Source organism: Drosophila santomea, chromosome 2L, assembly GCF_016746245.2.
Source record: "Drosophila santomea strain STO CAGO 1482 chromosome 2L, Prin_Dsan_1.1, whole genome shotgun sequence".
Taxonomy (NCBI): Eukaryota; Metazoa; Arthropoda; class Insecta; order Diptera; family Drosophilidae; genus Drosophila; species Drosophila santomea.
In genome coordinates, this window is record NC_053016.2 from 9,193,961 (window position 1) to 9,214,506 (window position 20,546).

The window sequence follows — 20,546 nt, forward strand, 5'->3', positions numbered from 1 at the left end:
CACGTTGTAACTTTATGTACGTACGTTTAGTTTAATTGCCCAGACATAGAAACCTGCGCACAAGCTGATGTGCCAAAAAAAGAAGTAAATATATTTATGCAATAGTCGTTGGCAGACTCACACACACATGCACAGGAAGAAACTTGGATATGTAATATGTTGTCCTTATAAAAATATATTATAACTCTCATATGTGACTAATTACAGTTAATATTTAGTTAAAAAATAAAAACAAATATATTTAAAAATATACTATTTTCTTACAGTGCATATCCCAGCCAAAAACAAACAAGCTGAGCGGTCAATGCATGAAGTGCAAATAGTTCGGGAGGCTGCATCTGCATAATTGCCATTGCAATGGCTCCTCTTCACTTTTCAAGTGCTTGCTTTGCAATTGTTAGTCTGCTAAAATTCACAAAAATAAACGAAAAGAAATGGAAAATGGATATGCTACTGGGATTTTACAAAACGAAAATATTAAATAAGCGACAGAGCTTTTTACCAATGCATCAAAGTTATCTTTTTGAGCTGCCTCTAAATTTTTATAATATTTAAATATTTCATAGCATACTTTTCGGGTGTTTCCTTTACATTTTGCAAATGGGGAACAGTTATGTATATTACATGTTCTTAAGAGTTAATAAAACAACATTTATACAATATCTAAATAAAACATATCACCCAATAAAGATTTTATTTGTTTCGTTTTTATTTGATTCGTATTCATACATTTAACATTTAACAATTGTTTCACAGTTCAGCGACATTATTAATTGTAAATAATTAATTTATATTTATTTTAATTCTCTTAATTGTTGTTGTTTTGTTATGTTATTTATACTACACACTACACTAACAACGACGTGTAAAAATAAATGTATTTTTATGTAATATTCTTCGTTTCTGTTTATCTCCGTTTTCCTCTATTTTCCCGGAACCAACACTTATGGCCATCGCATAAGGTGTTGATTCCATTCCTCTGCTCGGTGCTGCTTCCGGCATCGGAAAGCAGGATGTGTGTGGCATCTGGAACAGTTTCGGTCCGTTAGGTAACGAGGTACAGTGCGCCTTGTTGCGAATCGACACAGTCAACTCCTTCATCAATAGGGGGCCCTTCATCAATGCCACGCGAACAGCGAGTGCGAAACGAGCAGGTAGCCCGTGGTGACAATGATGCTGCCGATCATGATGGGAAAGCCAACTCTGTGGGATTGAAAAATCAAATTAGTGTGGTGTCCTCTTCCAGGGATAAGCCAGACCTACTTGAAGAACTGCAGGAAGGTGAACTTGTAGCCGTGCTGCTCCGCCACTCCCGCACAAACCACATTGGCAGATGCGCCGATCAGAGTACCATTTCCTGGAGTAAAATGATCTATAGATTATCCTGTGGAGCGAGGGACTGCAAGTACTTACCTCCCAAACAGGCGCCCAAGGCCAGAGCCCAAACCAGCGGCTGAAGTGGCAGATTCAAGGTGCTATTCTGCGCCAGTGATATGGTGATCTTGACCATCATCGTGGTCAGTGGGATGTTGTCCACAAAGGCGGAGGCCACAGCGGAAACCTACAGATTATAGTGGTCAGTAATATACAAATAAGGTTATAGTATACTGCGGAGCTCACCCAGAGTATGATCAAAATGGCCACCATCAGTCGCCGATCCTCGCCAACTCCCAGGATAATGCCCTCGGTCATGTTGCCGATCCACTCAATCAGTCCCAGTTCCGTCAGCGCTTCCATGAGAATAAACAGAGCTGCAAAGAAGAGCAACGTGGACCACTCCACGCGAGCCAGTATGGCCTCCATGTCCTCGATGTCCGCCAGAATGATGAGGAATATGGCACCCAGCAGAGCGGTCCACCCTAAAGACAGTCTTTGCAGTTCGGGAACCGAGTGCAGGAAAAACAAACTGATCACAAAAAGTAAGGCGGCAGAACACTTGATCAGCAGCGGCTTGTTGCGAATGGGATACTACAAAAGATGAAAATATAATAAATATAAGTTGTATTATATTTAAGATGTAGCTTACCTTTGCCTGAAGATTGGCCAGAGTTTGCTGGTAATTGGGTGCCGGTTCTATGACCGCCGTCATGCGCTTCTTGAGGCTCCTCTTCAAGCGGTTCACCTTCTTCATCAGTGTCTGCCGCACCAGCTCCTCGTCTTTGGAATATGCCGATAGACTGGCGGCCGCCCGCTTCCACACGTGAATCTCGTGACGCAGTTCCTCCACCTCCGGTGAGTCCTTGAACTGCAGATCACTGATGTTGCGAAACTTGAAACGCAACTGGATGTAGGTCTGCACCATCACCAGGAGCACTCCGGGCAGCATGTGCAAGGTGAATACAGCAAAATTGACGCCCTGAAGAAATAAAATATATGCATATATCAATGAATAAAGATATATATTCAATCGGCGTTTTTACGTTAAATTGGCCAGAAATGGTGGCAGAGCTAAAATGAATACTGGTTTGTACTAATAGCTAACATAGCTAATTATCCCTATCACTACTTTTATGATTTTGGAATGGCATTCCACTTTGGGACAACTATTTTTACAAAAACTTACATTTTTGGATATGTAGCTATTCGAGGCTATGATGACGTTGGGCGGATCCCCCACTGGAGTCAGTGCCCCGCCAATGTTCGAGTAGATGACCATGCACATGAGTATGGGCACCGGATTGAGGCACATGACCTCGCAGAGTCGTATCGTCACCGGTGTCATGAGGAGCACGGTGGTCACGTTGTCCAGGAAGGACGACAGCACAGCGGTGAACAGGCAGAGGCAATTGATGAGTGGCCAAACGTGTCCGTTGGTTATCTTGTAGGCATACACAGCCAGATAGTCAAAGACTCCCGTCTCGGAGAGAATGGCCACCAGGATCATCATGCCGAAGAGCAGCAGCAGTGTCTCCACATCGATCCAACCCATAATGGTGGCCATCGAGGGCCTGGAGTTCAGTGCAGCCAGTATACCAACCGACAACGTGGAGGCGATAATGGCAGCAAAGGTTCGATTCACAATCTCCCAGATGATCATCACATACAGACCGCAGAGCACAGCCGCCGCATAGATGACGCCATCCCTCTTGTAGATGGGCGACTCATCCACATTCAGCTGGAGCGGCAGTTCGCCCTCGATGGTGCTGGTGAACTCAAAGCTCAGCTCCGTGCGATTGGCCTGGGCCAGCCACAAGGGATCGGTGGGACTTAGCTCGAAGGTTCGCTGCTTCTTTGTGTCCCTGGTGGCGTCTATCAGATCGGGGTAGACCACGTCCAGTTGCCACACCTGGCTGGCATTCTCGATGTAGATCTCCATGCCCTCGCCGTCGAAGTAGCTGCGCATCACCTGCACCTGGAGCAGAGGCAGTGGAACACTCGCGTTGATGGCCAGCTCGTTCTCCTGCAGCCGGAAGGGTCCACGCAGCCCCAGGCCAATCCTCTGCAGACTGGCGGTGGCAATGGGAAAGACTCTGGGTGAGCTATTCCTAGGAACACTTATGAGGCTCAGCTGGTCCACATGCTCGTTGTTGGACATCAGGAAGGCGGTGAAGACGCACCAGACCACCAGAAGTACGGCGATCTTGAACCAGATGAGATACTTTCGTATCTGAAAAATAATAGATACATTAAGGTATATCTGTATCTGTGATTATGCAAGCCATTGATGTGCACCTACCAAACTTTTGGCATGCGGCTCGGCCTCGTCGTGCTGATCATCGTTGTTGTTCTCCAGATCCCTGCAATGGGCACGGGGAATCACAGAAAACTGGTTGCACTAATTACGTAACTGACAATCGAGACGCACAGAACTACGAACCTGCCATCGAGCACCCGCACCTGACCCGCCTCGTTCGTCACATTGATCCCGATCTGTGTGAATGGCTGGTTGGCCAGCGCCGTCTCCTCGTGGTGTCCATTCTGCACCCGCAGCTCCGACTCCTCCGCCTGTAGCTGGTCAACATCTGCGGTGTACAAAATAGATGCACTTAAAACTAGTTATCCATGTAAGACATTTCCGGCTGATTGACCTAACCCTGCCACGGAATTGGCAAATATTTGTGCGAAAATTCACTCATTCGCTGCTCGCGAAAGGACAACTGGCGCTTAACTGTGGCCATAACACTTTGGCCAGGAATCGGGTTAGTCCAGCTGCCTTTGGTGGTGACGTGTTTGTATTATTTTATTATCGAGTCGTGGCTATAAATATCCAGAAATGGCCGTGGGCGAGCTGCGGCAGACATTGGCCAACTGACTGATGGCCGGAGACTAGGATGCCGAAAAGGGGAACATTAGGAACTCGAAGGTTCACGACACACTCAATTCGGCCCTTGGGATTGGAAACTTCTACAATCCTTATGCTTGAGTTTTCTGCTTGAGAGCGCACATCTAACATAATATGCATTATATTTGGTATAACTCGCAGCTATGATGGTTCTTTTTGGCAGTAAACCTACTATTAACTGTGACGAATATTCAATTTAAAGCAAATTTACTGGTTAATTTGGCACTGCCATTATCCACTGAGCCCTCTAATTTAAGGAACCCAGCGCAGATTAGGTCCACTTGCGAACTGACATCATGTGCCGGAAAAAGAACCGGAACCCTGGCATTATTATAATTTCCTAAGCCCCAAATAGTGGGTCTATCAAAACAATTGAAGATAAGCTTGGACTCAAGTTTTTGGTATGCAAATCAGGCAAAAATGAGAAAGAAAAAAACACAAACCCAATGTCAATGCCAAACGCCGACGCAAATGGCAATAAAAAATTCAGCAATAATTACGGCAATAAAAAAGGTGGCCAAACAGCCAGACATAAAAAGTAAGGAAATTATGTGATACGGGGCAGGACGCAGAACGAAGCACACAGGACTTACCACCATGCAGACGCTCGTGCTCCTGGCGAAAGGACGCAAGACTGGGATCCTGACGAATGCGCTCCGGCAGAGTTCGCCAGACCTGTAAGGCACCTTCTGTTACTTCGCTGCATGTGTGGAGCGTGGAGCAGGATTCCAAGGAGCAGCAGCAGGACGAGAAGCAGCCGGGTTTTGTTACACATCGGGGAGCAATGAAAAATGAGAGAGAAAAGAAATGGGATTTAATACGATTACACGGCTTGTGTTGGAATTTGTTTGCTCAGGTACTGCTGGGCATTGGGTGGGCGTGGCTCATTTCACCGTCCGCCCCTCCAAAAACATTCAATCAATTTTTTAGCACATACATATTGATTTTTCTCCCATCGCCTTAACATATTATTTCCCTGGCTCGTGCGTGCAACAATTTGTATTTATTTGATTTGACTCTTATAAAGACTTTAAATCGAAGTTGTTTACCCTAAAAAGAGATTTCTCGAGGGTCTCAGCCGGTGCTACATGAAGTGGAAACTCACTTGTGGTTGCGGAACTGAATGAAAATCTAAGCTAAGCTGGAAAAGGATTCTGATTGACAACAAATCTAAAAAGGGCTTTTAGGCAGCTAGCAATAAAATCGGATTTTGATAAATGTATTTGGCTATTTGGTTAACGAAGGGAAAGTGGGGAAATTATAGACAAGCTTCCTAAGATTGAAATTACTTTCGATAGAACGTCGTCACGGAAAAAAGAACTTACAATAATACATTTTTGAAAAAACTTACGATAATAAATTTCTGAATTAAAGATGAATCACCTAAGAATATCTTGGTACTAATGATAAACATAACAGAATGGGGCACCCAGAAGGAACGTTGCCCACGGCACGTAGTCCGCCAGATAACTAAGAACGATGGCAATTCTCATTCTAATTTCCACACAAACTAGCCATCTTCAATACAGATTTGTAAATCACATCCAAGAATCTGAGAAGCCGAGCTAAATTAAAGCGCAATGCCAGCTGGGACAATCTCTAAAAGTCGGACCGTATAAAGGTCGTTATCAGAGGAGAAACTCATCGGACCAAAGAGAGATGTCTATTTATAGTGGTCGTAAAATATTGTTTTCCATTTCAAATGCGACTTTAATGACTCTTTGCCATAATGACTGCGATCCAGCCAGCTGAGGTCCACCAACTTGATTGGGAGAAGGTTTCTCGGTGGACTAAAATCAACAAAAAAAAAAAAATAAGCACTTGGGAATCGCATCACGTGTGCGGGCTAAATAAATGCAATTTGTGCACTTGATTCAAGTGGGCATACAAATCTTAATTCAGTCGGCTTGACTAAATTTACTTAGGCCTGCCTTAGAACGATAAAAAGTGCTCGAAATAAGTCATAAATTATATTTACTTAACTTTCAATTAGCCGTCTTGATGGACGGACGCGGTGTAGTCATGTCATAAATAAAAACAGATTCTGTTCTGAATCAGAAACAGAAACAGAAACAAAGACAAGACCGCCAAAGTAATGCTGACACTGATTTTCCACACACCGCCATATACCCGATTTCATATGGCATTTACTATGTATATAAGTAAGTACATTTGTATGTAGCCACATAGCGAGGCAGAAATTTTAGCTTGAACTTGCCTCAATTGCAATTATCAGCTTAGACAGCTGTGGTTTTCACAGCTCGTTCATAACTCATAAGTTCTTTGATTGGCACTCGTGTTGGGACGAAATGAAAGCACATGTCGATGGGTGTATCAAAAAAAGGATTCACAAAGGAACCTAATTGAATCGAATTACTGGAAAAATCCTATATTAAATAACTTACAAAAATTTTAAAACATTTTTTTTGGGTAACTAAAATCTGATTACCGCTTTCTTTAATATCTGTAGCCTTCTTAACTTGTTGATGCCAATTTCTGCTAATAAAATCGTTAGCTCTACTTTAATCCATCCAAAATATGTGCAAATTTAAGGGAAGCATGTGGGAACTTTCTCATAACATAAAAGAATTTGTCAAGCAGTTGCCGCCTACTCAACGCAATGATTAAATGATTTTGCTGATGGCTCTCCATACTGTGAACAGCTACTTCATGTCACGGCTTTCATCCGCTGAAGTGAGGACAAGTGTCCATGCCAGAGATGGATTAAGCCAACAGAAAGGACAGCCACGAGCACAAGGATATCCTGATATCCAGGATATAAGGCAGACAAGCTATCATTAGCCAGAGCCAAACGAGTTTTACGCTCCACTGAAGTTCCCGGCAATCTGTCGGTTATTCCTTGGGTGCTACACATCAAAAAATATAATGAGTACGGTTGAAAAGGCAGTAAATTTATTTAAAAAAAAAACAGCCAGACTCAATAAACTAAATGAAATATGGCTTTTGGTGTAAACACATATCACTTAATGGGGTTTTTCAACACTCTACACACTCTACTAGGTATTTAGCTATAGTTTTGTTGCTCTGTAGGGAAGGTGAACCGCTGACAAGCTTCTTAGTACTAGAACACAATCTATTTTGTTGCCCCCCATCCTGGACACATACTCATCCTCGTATGCGTTATCCTCGGCGCTGTTGCTGGGATTGTAGGCCATCCTTGGAGTGGAAATGGTAAATGTTCAGGGGTTTCGCGAAACGTGACACTCAACAAGTATATAGGTATGTACAATGTATTCGCGGAAAATAAAGCGTACTATTACGTAAATCGCGAGCTTCTTTAAAACGAAAGCCGGGAAAAATGTGAAATTTCCCTCGTTAATCGCATATTTTTGCACCGCTGGGGATAATGGATAATGGGCGAAAATCGGTGCGGAGAGCCGATCTGTTCAATTAAATAGCGGGATCGCGTTGCCTTGACCACTTGTTGCTGCAGCTGCTGCACTGCGCTGCGCTTTTGATTGTCGCGTGCCCTTTTCGGTGGTTGGCTTTTGCTCTTTTGGTCTTTGCCGCCGATCGTGACTCGGATCGGTTGTCTATATAAGCGGTCGAAAGCTCAAGCGGTACTAACTGCCGTCCCCCGTTTTTTACCCTATTTTGTAGGTTTTGATGCACTCGCAGTCGCAGCGCAGTCGCGGCGCAGCAGCAGCGCATTTCGAATGCGAGGCGAAGCAGCGCGGCAAAGAAGAAGGTAAACACAAACGCTCAAATGAAATGAAATTTCCTGATATTCACATTCATATTCACATTCGCTTTCCATCTTCATCATCAGTTATCATCTCTCGCTCACCGCGCTTTGCTCATTATTCGCATTTATGCTTTCCCGGCGGCCACTGCAAGTGCACTCAAAATCCAACGGCCAACTCGACCGATCCACCGTTCTTACACTCATAAAAATTAAAGCTTTCATATAAAAAACATTTTTGGAAATATTTATTCAATAATATTTGCCCATGAATGGATAGTATTCAAAAGAACTAAGTTGCAAAAAGCTCAAAAAGGTAAAACAAGTAGTGGCAGTCCAATAATGTTCCATGTAAACGTACCAATATCTTTACTATAATGCAGATAATAATAATAAATAATAATTTAACATTTTGAAGAGACTAACTGTTTTAAAATATTTTTTTTTCAGTGCAGCTTAACCCGAGCATAGGCTCCACCCTTCCTACCCTCCCCCTGTCCGCCCATCGCAAAGGGGTTCTGTTTTCATTTTCGGCTTCGTCAAGTGCCCTCTCTTTCGCTCAGTGTTCACTCTTCCGCTCTCTTCCGTCATTGTTGTTATTGTTACTGGCGTTGGCTTATTTGCACTTCTTTCAATTACACTTGATTTATCACATTTGACAGTTGCTCTGCGATGCTTTTGATCTTGCGCTGCGCTACGCATAGTTCATCGGGGACTTAGGATCCATGAAGAACCGAACATTAGAAAATTTTCTATATTTCTATACATTTAACCAACATAATTTACTGCTATTCCTAAATATTGATATTAGGAAATAGTTTGGTAAATTGTTTCTATTCCCGACTTTCTATTATACTATGATTAAAAACTGATTTATAAACTGAAAAGTCAAACACTCTGGAAAATACTTTACTGGTAACTCACTTGATATACTTCCAATTATAATTTCTATTTTAAGCCTATTTTAATTTGTTCCGCTCGTTTTAAACGATTTTATGACACGAGATGAGCTATGAACCCAGTCATATACATATGTACATATATAGTACATAGTATAGGTTGATTCTGCAATTTGGCGAGGAATCAGCTGCTCATGCTTTGCTTATTCTGTTAAGGAGCGTTGCGAATTATGAAATATCGTGGACCCCCTAAATTGGGGGCGTATTCAGTGGGTGCTTCGCGGGGCCTTGGAGTTCAAGGGTGCCTTCAATTCGCATGCAAATTTGAGAAATTGAGCCAAATCCAAACGCCCCCACGTGATGCGAAATTCAGAGCGTATTCGTTTTAGACATCTATATGTACATATGTACTATATGCAGATATATATTCATGTAATTGAAAGGCACCCCAGGGAAATGGCGCCTGTCAAAACTTTCGAACAGACGCGTGTCAGAAGTGAAGATTCTGCCGCGTAAGCTGAAAATATTTTAAGCTTTTTGGCCAACTCAACAGAAACCGCTAGCTGCTGACTCACTGACGTCACAGGTGTTCCGGCCAAGTTTGCATAATGCGGCAGGTAATGCTATACTTCTCCCTCAATAGATTAGAAAATCAAGGCAGCTCAGGGCCACAATTGCAATCTGACACCCGGAGCCACCTAATAACCACCATTCCGCAGCTTGGCTAATGAAAAAGGTCTTCAAGCATGAAGATATATATAATTATACATACATATATATAATATAAGTGTTGACCAGCTGCCACAAGTGTTTGCCGTGGCCGAGTGAAATGCAATTTAATTGAAACGACGGTGGGTTTCGCATTACGGCGGCAAGTTAAGAGCCCTGGCATTGAAATTGAATGAAAATATATATAGATATAGAAGAGGCTGAAATCGAAGGGAAACTGAGGCGCCAGTTGTCGCCGTTTAGCGTAAAGTGCGCCATTTCGACGGAAAATGGCTTATAGCCGATGGGGCACGCCCCGTTTGGCTTTTTATTCAGAGAGCTATTCAATCGTTCGATGCGATTAACTCACAATACATTTCAGTGAGTGTGAGTGTGAGTGCTGATTTCAAGTTCAATAAGCAAATTGTTTGAAAAGGCAATTGCAGCTAAGTAATGTGCTGATTTACCTGTCAATTTATTTCAACTATGATAAATCAACACAAAATATCATTGCCTTAAAACCATTTTATTGTTGTGTAAGAAACCACAACAAGGCAGTAAGGCAATTATATTTGATGTTCCGCGCTTGTTAAAAATAAATGTTCCGAAAATAGCTTCTCAATTTAGACATTTTTCGGCAGAGCATTAAAGTTCACAACGGATGAGTGGCGAAGCAATTGAAAGTGCACGCACTTTTTTCCGTTTGATAAATTAAATGAACACGCGCTCGTCAAAACGGCTTTCCTCTAACGCTCGGATGTATATTAAATCAACTCAAACTTGCTTAAGTAAGTCGCACTCACACAGATACAAGTGCTCACGCACACATGTGTGGCGTGGAGAATCGAGAAAGATGAGCCCATATTCTATATAAACTTATATATATATAGGTCATTGTGCGGCAGTGTGGATAACGAAATTAGAGACCCGAAAAAACGTTATTTCATCCAGTCGGTCATACGGTCAGTCCACTTTTCCATTCTAAGTTCACTAGCAAAATGATTTCTAAATTAAATAGTTAAAACAAGTAAGTACAAGCTTGCGTGTATGATAAAAAGTTCAAGCACTGAAATACAAGCAGTGAGTTGAATATTCGTGTAATGGTTCCTAAAAGTATGCAACGAAAAGTTTGAGTTGCTATTAAAACTCTTAAAAATAGATACTTCCATGGGATGTATAACATTCTTTTGTAGTATTTAACTGTTAATAGGTTTAGCTAACTTTCCCAACTTTATTCCCAGTGCACACTTCTCTTGCTACCGTGTCGCCAGTGGGCATGTCATTCGTGTGGCGCTTTCAATGCGACACGCTTCATTAATTTCGAGAAAATTGAAAGCCTGAAACGCTTTGCACTCGGCGTTTGCCATTTGGCAATGTGATGTGTGGAGAGCGACTTGAAGTCTTATTTGTGTTCTTTATTTTGAAATCAGACTGAGGCGGCTGGCAGGCCTCGATTAGCAAGTTAAATCTTTCGCCGACCGTGCGAGTATTTTTCCACTGCGAAAAATGCGAGTTAATTAATTGAAAAAGCGCCAGTTGGGGCGACGTGGATTGAGGCTCCATAGAGTGGCTCAGCTGCTCGTCACAGTGGCGAGTGGCGAATGGAGAATGCCGCACGTTCCTAATGGGCTCATAGTCACACGTTTCGACGACGCCTCCATAAATCGAACTGTGACTGAGAATGGCCATTTCGCCAAGGGCAGGGCTAAGTGGTGGGTGGTTCTGCCTGTGGGGGGGTGGGTGGCAATTAGGGGCGGGAGCGGGTCGGAATAGAAATCCAGGCGGAAAGCAAAGGTTCAGCTTGGAGTCGAGTGTGTGGTATGCAAATTGTCGGCATAGCCGTAGTGCTAGCTTGCATTCATTTGCATTTTTAATTTTCACATATTAACCGTTTACTCGCTGTTAATCAAATTGCAGTTGTAGAATTGTTTTGTTTAGATAATTCTTGTTTGGAAATATTTATTTATAGGTATTATCATGTCATATCTGATTGAATTGCTTGTACTTTATTATTTAAAGTTGTTTGATTCTTCTAAAGATTCTACTAGCTTTTACCAGCAGTATATTCAAGTCTAAATCATGTTCACTGCTTGCGACGTTTTCTTTGTCTTCCACGGCTGTGGAAGTGTCAGCTGAAGTACCTTAACCCAATTTCGGCATTAAATGTTTTAATTATTCATGTGTCAGTCCTCACTGTAGCACACATCCTGGCGGGCTCGTAATCACATTCTAAATGAGCTTGGAAGAATGCAGAATCGGGGACTGAGACTGGGCCAGAATTTGACCTTGGCGGGGTGGTCGAGGTCGCCGTCGCAGTTCGCGTTATGCGAAAGAATTTTTACTTTTGGCTGACCCACATTTAAGGCGTGGTGGCGGTGTTAATGGCTTGCTTAAAATCGCCGACCAGATCACGGGGCGGATGAGCGATGTGCGTGGGCCAATGTTAAGCATACGCAGTGTTGGCTGGGCTTCTGAAGACAATCCAAGTACTCGTCCCAAAAACACGAGACACACAAATTGAAAATTAATTGCAGAATAATTTGGTAGCAGGGAGCACAGAGTTTTCGATTTGTTTTTCGACTTTGTTGATTTTCTTGTCGGCCATTCGGCCAAATAAATTAATTAGTATTTGTCTAAGACCATCTTTTTCTTAGTCCATTTTAATAGGAATGGAATCAAAAACGAAAACGAAAACGAAAAGTTGGAGTCACGTTGCCAGGACACTTAAAGGACCCAACAGCACGGCTCATTTGACATCCCGTTTGATGGATGTATTCTCCCGAATGCCAGTACCTGAATCTATGAAATATTCCAACGAATTTCTTTTCCAATTCAATGAAGTATTCTGTATTGAAACATTAATGACAACGGAAACAGGACGCCGCACATTTGTCCCCTTGTTTTGGGCAAACGGAAATTAAATGTCTGACATTAATTTCTTGCTTGTTTTTCTCATTTTTTTTTGGTCGACACATGTTGCTGCCATTCAAGGGAAAATGAGACCCGTACACGATTACATGTTTATATTTATGTTGTGGTCGAAACGGGCATCGGAACTGCCTTCTATGCGGCCCACTCTCCTCCGGAGTTTCAGGCACGTGCTCTTGGCCGGGCCAAAAGAAAGCCATATAAACATATGAATGTACGAGTATGGGAATTCTGCATTAGCAGATGTAAGGCAAAACAGGTCTCGCCTCATGAACTTTGGCATCTTTGCCCGGCCATCGCAATCTTATAATGGAAAAGGTTGAAAGGGAAACTTTAGCTGAGACAAAGGGGGAATAACACTCATACCGACTCATAGCCAGAGAAATCTGTACTTCAATAGTCTTTAAGATGGCAAAAATGTAGAGTTGAAGTACCTGACTTCGTAATGCTAAGCTTGATATGTTTCATATGTATTATAGAGTGCTTTAAATTTATTCAACTTCCATTAAATTGGGCATCTAATTGCTTTTATTAGCTTTATATATACGCTTCTGTTTCACTTTGTAATTCTTTTCACAGTTTTTATTTGATGTTTTAAGCTCAATGCCTTTGAAAGGATTAATAAATGATGAACAATAATATCAGAATTTAATAAATTATGAAGAAAGTATGTAATTCTTAATCATCAAATTGATAGATTATTTAAATTAACTGAATTTATTTAACTTTGATGACTTACTTTGGCTGTGGGAACCGGTCGCTCTTGGTGGACGCCTGGCGGTGGAACCGCAGGCGCTTGGCCACCTTCACCCGCATCCTGAATGGCCAGATGTTCTTGCGCTTCTTGTGGATGCTGCCACTGCCACTGCCACTCCCACTGTGCCGCCGCTGTCCCGTGGATGATGCGGATGCGGCAGTGTGGCCCACTGTGCCGGAGTCCGTCGTCTTGCCGCTTGGATGGTTGTTGTTGGTTGTGTTTGGTTGGTTCGGTTGGTTCGCTTGGTGGGTGGCAGTGGGCGGTGGGCTGGGCGCAGCGTGAACACGAACGGGCGCAATTTTGAACGAATTCGGTGGGTGTTAAATGGTTAAATGAGTTAAGCCGGTGACGTCTAGACGCGATTTGGACTTTAACTTTTGGGCAGTGGTATACGTTGAACCCTTTTCTATTAATACTAATTATTATCGCAAATCACAAGAATTTATCTGTGGGCTTTCAGGCCTTTCTCTTGTACATCTTGATGTAGAATAGGGCTGTTTTGTGCCTCCGCTTCATATAAACGAATCACGCATACGCAGTGTTGGCTGCCAGCAGTAAAAAAATTGATAAATAAAAATAACAGCTGGTTTTCCCGAAAAATGTTCATGGTTGCGTCACACCGAGCAGGGATTAATTATTCAGGGTCCAGAGTGACGAAAATAGTCCACCAATAGACAGGCCTAATTGGGAATCAATATTCGTTTAGTTTCCGATGGCCTCATTTCATCTAGACACCAAATCAGATGGCACATCAAAAATCCAATCGCAAAGTACAAGGGATGATCACGTACGTCATCGTCCGCGGTTCATGGAGCACGTTCCATCGGTTGATTTCCGATGGGTTTAGGTACCCCTATACTTTCGTATTAAGTTCTACTTAATTATGGTGTTTGCTGCTAATTAGTCGGCGTACCCCTTCATACATTAAACAATTTAAGAGGGCGCATAATTAAAAACCCAACCCGAAAACATTTCAAATTATGGCAGGCCATCTGGGGGATTAGGCCAACAGGATGTGGCCAAAATTCCGGGCCAAATGCAAAACAGACACGTGGCAAGGACTCAGTTCGGCGGAATGTTTCACCGAAAAAAAATATATATAATGTTGCCGAAAATATCCTGTGCGTTAAGCGGAAATTGCTTTCACAGATACATATGTCGCCGGTTGGGTGAGGAATATATTTTTATATATTTGCCAAAAAAAAAATGTTTGCTGATACATAATGTGGATAAGCCATCTATGCTGGCGATGTGGAACCCATTAATATACCAGACAATTTGGGTCAAGCTTGCTTAAAGCCATTTGGTTAAGAAAAGTCAAACTTTTCTGAATTTTCTGATGACAGCCATTAGTCTAATTAGTAATTGATTTCAGTGAAATATAAGTACGCTTTTAGAACTCGAATGCAAAGCAGCTTGAGGGCTTTATTTACAGACTTTTCATTGTTTTGTCAGCAAACTTTTCGCATCCTGGCTGAGGACTCTAGAATCCTTTGGCAAATTAACGCCACAAAAGTTTGGTGTTGTCAAAACCCTCAAGCAATCACTTAAAATTTATTTGAGTTTTCCCTAAAAGCCATTTTCGTTAGCTCTAGCTCATAAATGCTATTCCTGGTCCCCTTTTCGGGGGAGGGGGGGAAAAGTGATGGATGCTATGTGTTTTGTGGGCACACTCATATCTAGACTGGCATGAATATTTCAAATGAGTGTCATGAAAAGTTTGCATAGCTTTAAACAACTAACATAAAACCCTGACACGCATGGGTCTTCATTTCTGTGTTGCCTACTTTTTGGGGGCGCTATTCATTTTCATTTCCATTTTCATTTTCATTTTCATTTTACCAAACTATGATGCTAGAGCTTATGAATCAATTTGTCCTGCGGAATATATTACTTATTTGCGTGGCCTGTCAGTGGTCAATTATTGATTGGGTTGCGCCCAAAAGGTGCGACCCCGAGTATCATCCATAAATTATGATATATTTGCCAGCAACTGATAGGCTAATATTTCCTAAAGGACCTGCTCACATGACATCCAATGCCACAAATGTTGTAACTACCAGGTGGTTCGATTCCCATAAAAAAAAACCGTACTTGAATTCTGGGGAATCCTTCAATTAAATATATATATATATACATATATATTAGCATTGCAGTCACCAGACGCTCGGCAATTATTCAGAAGCAGTCAGAAGCAGACTAATTACCAACGCTTAATGCAAAGAAATTGCTCCTTTTTGGGCCCGCCTAATGAGCAAAATTATCTTGAGGTAATAAGAAACTGGAAATAGAATGGGTCCGACTGCTCGTGGAACAAAGGAAAAATTTCCATAATTAAATGTGCTTTTATCTCCTTTAGATTATCGCACGACCTGCTGCAGGCACAACCCTGAACTTCCGGGAAAATCTCACTTGCTTCTTACTTGGAAATAAGAAGTTTTCTTGAATGATAAGCTCACTTTAAATTTGATTTTCTTGTGGTTGTTTTATGCCCCTTTAGTGCACTCGGTTGTTTGATTATTATTATTTATTTGTATCGCTATTGTTTGCCACTCGAACGCGGATTGCCGGACAAAGTCGCACGTCCGTTTCAAGCGAAAGTTGTAAACTGAATAAATCTGCGGGCTCGGTGCCGCGTTCCTAGTTATTTCAGCCGGTTACTGCCGATTCCGATTCCGATGCCCATCCGATGCCCATCCGATGCCGATCCGATGCCGTACAGGCGTAGCTATAGCTACTTATTCCGATACTGTTGTTGCTACTGTTCGTGCGTCGCCGAAGTCGCAGCTGTTTTCGGTTGAATGGCGCATTGAAAGCGTCGCCGCGAATTGAATGGAACTTAGCTGCTTTCAATAGCTGTTGAATGCCTCTGGCTTTTGGGCGCCTTGTTGCCGCTGGAAGCGCACGTATTCCAATGGCCAACAACTTGAACTTGGCTTTTATGCCGGCAAAATTAGCTAATTATTGTTAATTTTATAGTTCGTTTATAAATGTATATATGACTCAGTATCACTGTCTTAAACTAACAAAAATGTAAAGTTGCAGTTCTGTTACTAAGTGTTTATTGGCTTCAAAATATTTTATATTAAAATATATTAGCTAAAGTGTAAAGTTTCACTTCTGTTACTAAGTGTGTATTGGCTTCAAAATATTTTATATTCGACAAGTCTAATCATTTGTTTACTTCAACTTAAGTCCGCTAATTTGAGCAACTGATTTAATCGGCAGACTTAATGCTATTCAGAGCTTAGAAGCCACGAGCAACCGGTCGAGCAATTAGTGTGAATTTAAATCACTTGTCATACGGACCAAAAATAGTCATGAAAATGATACGATACACAATGTAAGTCAAGAATCTCGCCGAAAGCTTTCGAGACTTTCTCGGTACGAAAGTGAAATCTGCAGAAGAACTCAGCTTTATCAAATTTAAGGCCGTCCGCTTGTTTATTTATAGGCCAAAGTTGATAAATCCCACTGAAGCTTCCAATTCCGACAATATAGACGACCACGCGCGGTTCCATTTGCATGTGTTTGTATGCCACACTCACTGCCTTTTTTTTGTACTTTTTTTTTTTTTGTATTTTCTGTATGGGCAGACAAAAGGCGAGTTTATCAAACGAGCCATGCGAACAGCTTCTGCTGTGCCCCATCTCAATTTTCACGATTTGGCTTCGCAATCCCAAACCCAAACCCAAACCGAATCCCAAAACCCATGCCACTGACAATGAAAGTCAGGCAAACACACTCCAAGGAGCTCAAAGTGAACTCGTGTATAGATTAGTTTTCGCCAAGAGCCGTTTGACATTTGAGCGACTTTAAAGCTAAATATTAACGCTCTTTATTCAGCAATTTTCCTCACCCACATTCAATAAGACGCTGGCAATAATAATAATAATGCTGATGAACGGCCATATCCACACAGTGAGACGCAATAGGTGTGTGTTGCCAGTGTTTCAAGGTCTCTGCGGCTTATCCATCTGAATAATATGGGGTATGGGTGCAGTTGATTCGAAGTTATATGGGTTAAGTACTATCACGTTCTTTTGAACGTTTTGCCGATATCAGCAGTTACTTTCCTTACATTACACTTTTAGGAAACTGTAATACCACACAAGCCATTATTAAGTGAATTCCATTTCATAATAACAACTAATACATAATTTATTTCCACTCAATTGTGCCAGAAAGGTTGGCCCCCATAGAGATGTACATACTCGTAGGTACATTCCGTATTCAAGCCGGAACTTTTACAGCCCCTAAGCTCATCCCTTGGCAACAGAAAAGTATTTACAGTTTGTGAGAAAATTGTGCGCGGAAAGCCCTCATGTACAGGGATAGTTATTCGCACCTCCTCCTCCATGTGCCATCCACACCAAAACTATGACAAGTTTCCACAAACAACACACATGTGTGTGCCACCACAAACCGAGTATATGTCATCGTGGGACCACCAAACTTGGATTGCATGTTCCTGGATGGATCACGTGGTTCTGGGTTGGACTTGAAACAACTGAACAACTTTTCATTCGCTTGTCAGAAAGTCAAAGTTAATGGGCAGCCACATCAAAGTATTCAGCTGTCAGTGTCAGTAACTTATAACCCATAACCCCATCAGTATATGACCCTTCCGTTTTTCACTTTAGTACCCAGAAACTATGCCAATTAGCCAAACGCTATTATCGATGTGTTAACTGTAATTATTTGGTATCGGCCAATGCAAAAATGCAAATTATTACTAGCAATATGCATACATTAATTTATTGTCAAGACTTTGTCGAGATGTACTGCCCAGCGTGAGTAAATAAAAAATAATTATGTAAATAACGAGTGCTTATATAATAAGCTAAGTTTACTTCAGGTTTGATTGTCAAGAATATGTCAAATAGTTACAGGGTGTTCCAGAAACTAGCAACTAGAAAAATCTTTAAGTTTACGGTGAAGCACCTGTGTAAACATATAATTTTCTGTTATTTATAAGTATATTTTTCTTGTCTATGTTTGAAAATGTTTTGATATGATCCCAAGTCTGTGAATAGATTCTACACCCTATTTCTCTATTGCAACCAAGTGTAACTGCGTTATAAGCCAGCGAGTTCAGTGATTTACCGTCTCAAGTTTTCCCTTTAATTGTTAATTAACAAGGCGGAACTTTTAATTGAAGACCAACTGCGTATGTAATTCGCATTACCCTAGGCTTTCACTCCACCGATAACGTTCAGCTAATTTCGTGTGGGAGTGAGTGGTGCACTTATTTGAATACCTCACTTAACGCGAATGTTTAACTTAATACTACAAACAGCTGCGGAGGCTGCTGAACCACGTACGAGTATTTGCCAACGGAAATCGAGTGCTATAAATATAATGCAATGCATGTCAATATTTATTCCCCATTGTTTATTTATAATCTCCACAGTCTCTTTGTTCTATAGTTAATTCACACGTGTCCAAGGTATTACATTATCGATTATAAGCAAGCAATATCGAATGGTAATTCCCAGAAGCACTTCGCTTGAACAAAAGATTGGCTTAGGCTGAAAGTGTCTATATGCCAACTATTCTTGGAATTATTCACACAAAGTCTGATCATCAATACCTGAATGGCATTCAGTAACTTATTGTAAGCGTTTCAGGCATTTGCTTATAACCACAATCTTAATGGGAAGGCTGGAAAAAATCATTATCAAAACAAAAACATGATTAATTCGGATTAGGAGAGTACATTTCAATCAGAGTTTCTGAGAAAAGCGCATTTATCACGACTGGATTTCTTACGCACTGGAGTATGAAATATACAATCTGCTGTGTCTGCACCAACTAAAAAACAAATAAATTGTAATCAATCTCAATGGAAACCATCTGTTGCGGTTCTCAGCGGCTTAAATTCCATAAAATGTCCTCGAGTTGATTTCTTTTCGAAAAAACAAACAACAAGCAGCCGATGGACCGTTATTAAGCAGCTTAGCAGGACATTAAAAGGAAAAGTTTTGGGTCCACCATCTCCTGCACCACAATTAAATGTCAGGCTAATGAGAAACGGGAACCAGGCAAATAAACAACTGAAACTTTGTGGTGGCGGTGGCGGTGGCCACCCGAGCGTATACTTAATATAGAAATAAGCTGACTCGCATGGGCCACCCGGGGCGTATACTTGATGTGCCCGACTTACCATTTGCTGCGATGCTTGGCATTCAAGTGCAGCCAACTGATGATCTCCTGCAGCTTCGATTGTCGCTCCTCGTCCTCATCCAGATCATCGTCTTCATCGCCCGGCTGCAGATGATACGGATCTCGGGTGTGGTCGGTAATCATAAAGGTGGGTTTACTGTATCCATAAGGAGCTGTCATTTTGGTTCACCTTAAAAAAAAGCGACACAATTCCGGCGAAATTTCTAACGCTTATCACATTTTCATTGGCCCGCAGGGCAGTCTAGGTCTAAGCCAATTTCCAATTTTCACTTTATTCCTTGGCGAAAATTAATTAAAATTCAGTCAGTCGTTGGGGCCGACTTTCCCTCTCGCGGCTGCCATAAAACTGCTGCGGCAGTCTCCTCTCCACATGGCGGACACGTCGGGTCCTCCGTTTCACCTCCTCCATTCCCAATCCCTCGTGGCCATTTGTTTGAGAACTTAAAATACAATTTACCTATGGAACGAGCGCTGTGAAAAGCGTGGAAAGCGCAGCAGCAGCAGCAGAGCAAATAAATACCAACAACCACCCGAGGAAATCCCTCGCTGCTTTTCCACTTTGTCTTGTTCTCATTTATTGACCAGCGTTTGTCTTTCTATATACTGTATGCTATATACTTGACTTTATACACATGCAAACACTTTCATATGCGGATATTCTGGTCAACATTGAACTTGGCAATGGTCAGTCTCAGGAATTATTTACGTTTGTTTATGTTTTCCTACCAAAGTGCATATGGGATAAACGCAAAAACACGAGAATTATGATATTTGTAATGCAACTTATTGTATATTTATATACAGCAATACTTTGAAATTTCTAAAACATGAAGCATAAAAATATTATAGGTAAAATTGTAGGCTTATTACGATCTCTAAGGTATCTAAACAGATTAATAGCTACCGCTTATTGAAATTTCTACATCTATCGAAAATCTATAATTTTCCTTCATTCTGTATTTATGGCCTGATTAATTTTCATAATTTTCCCACTGCGACCTTAGACAATAAAGTCTAAAATTAGAGCATTCCACACGACATTAAAAACACAGCCTTGGGAGACTACCAAAAGTGAATTCCATC

The 20,546-nt window shown here is 41.6% G+C and overlaps 1 protein-coding gene and 1 long non-coding RNA gene across 4 annotated transcripts; one reads left to right on the forward strand and one right to left on the reverse strand.

The window, feature by feature from the left end:
• Window positions 1-685: 685 nt before the first annotated feature.
• LOC120447628 (P protein) lies at window positions 686-19,637 on the reverse strand. 3 transcript variants are annotated; one of them, XM_039629141.2, is made up of 11 exons: window positions 15,737-15,884; window positions 13,260-13,822; window positions 4,876-4,982; window positions 3,818-3,962; window positions 3,677-3,737; window positions 2,564-3,607; window positions 2,027-2,356; window positions 1,621-1,968; window positions 1,414-1,561; window positions 1,264-1,357; window positions 686-1,203 (listed from the first exon to the last, which is right to left on the reverse strand). In XM_039629141.2, the coding sequence occupies exons 2-11, from the start codon at window positions 13,334-13,336 to the stop codon at window positions 1,119-1,121; spliced, it is 2,439 nt and encodes an 812-aa protein (XP_039485075.1). In that variant the 5' UTR covers window positions 13,337-13,822; window positions 15,737-15,884; the 3' UTR covers window positions 686-1,118. The 3 variants fall into 3 exon arrangements, with proteins under 3 accessions (XP_039485075.1, XP_039485066.1, XP_039485083.1); XM_039629132.2 differs by lacking the exons at window positions 13,260-13,822; window positions 15,737-15,884 and adding an exon at window positions 19,444-19,637; XM_039629149.1 differs by lacking the exons at window positions 13,260-13,822; window positions 15,737-15,884 and adding an exon at window positions 7,409-7,861.
• Window positions 7,852-8,406, forward strand: LOC120447647. The gene is made up of 2 exons (XR_005616058.1): window positions 7,852-7,991; window positions 8,073-8,406. It is a non-coding gene; the product is annotated as an uncharacterized LOC120447647 (long non-coding RNA).
• Window positions 19,638-20,546: the final 909 nt, after the last annotated feature.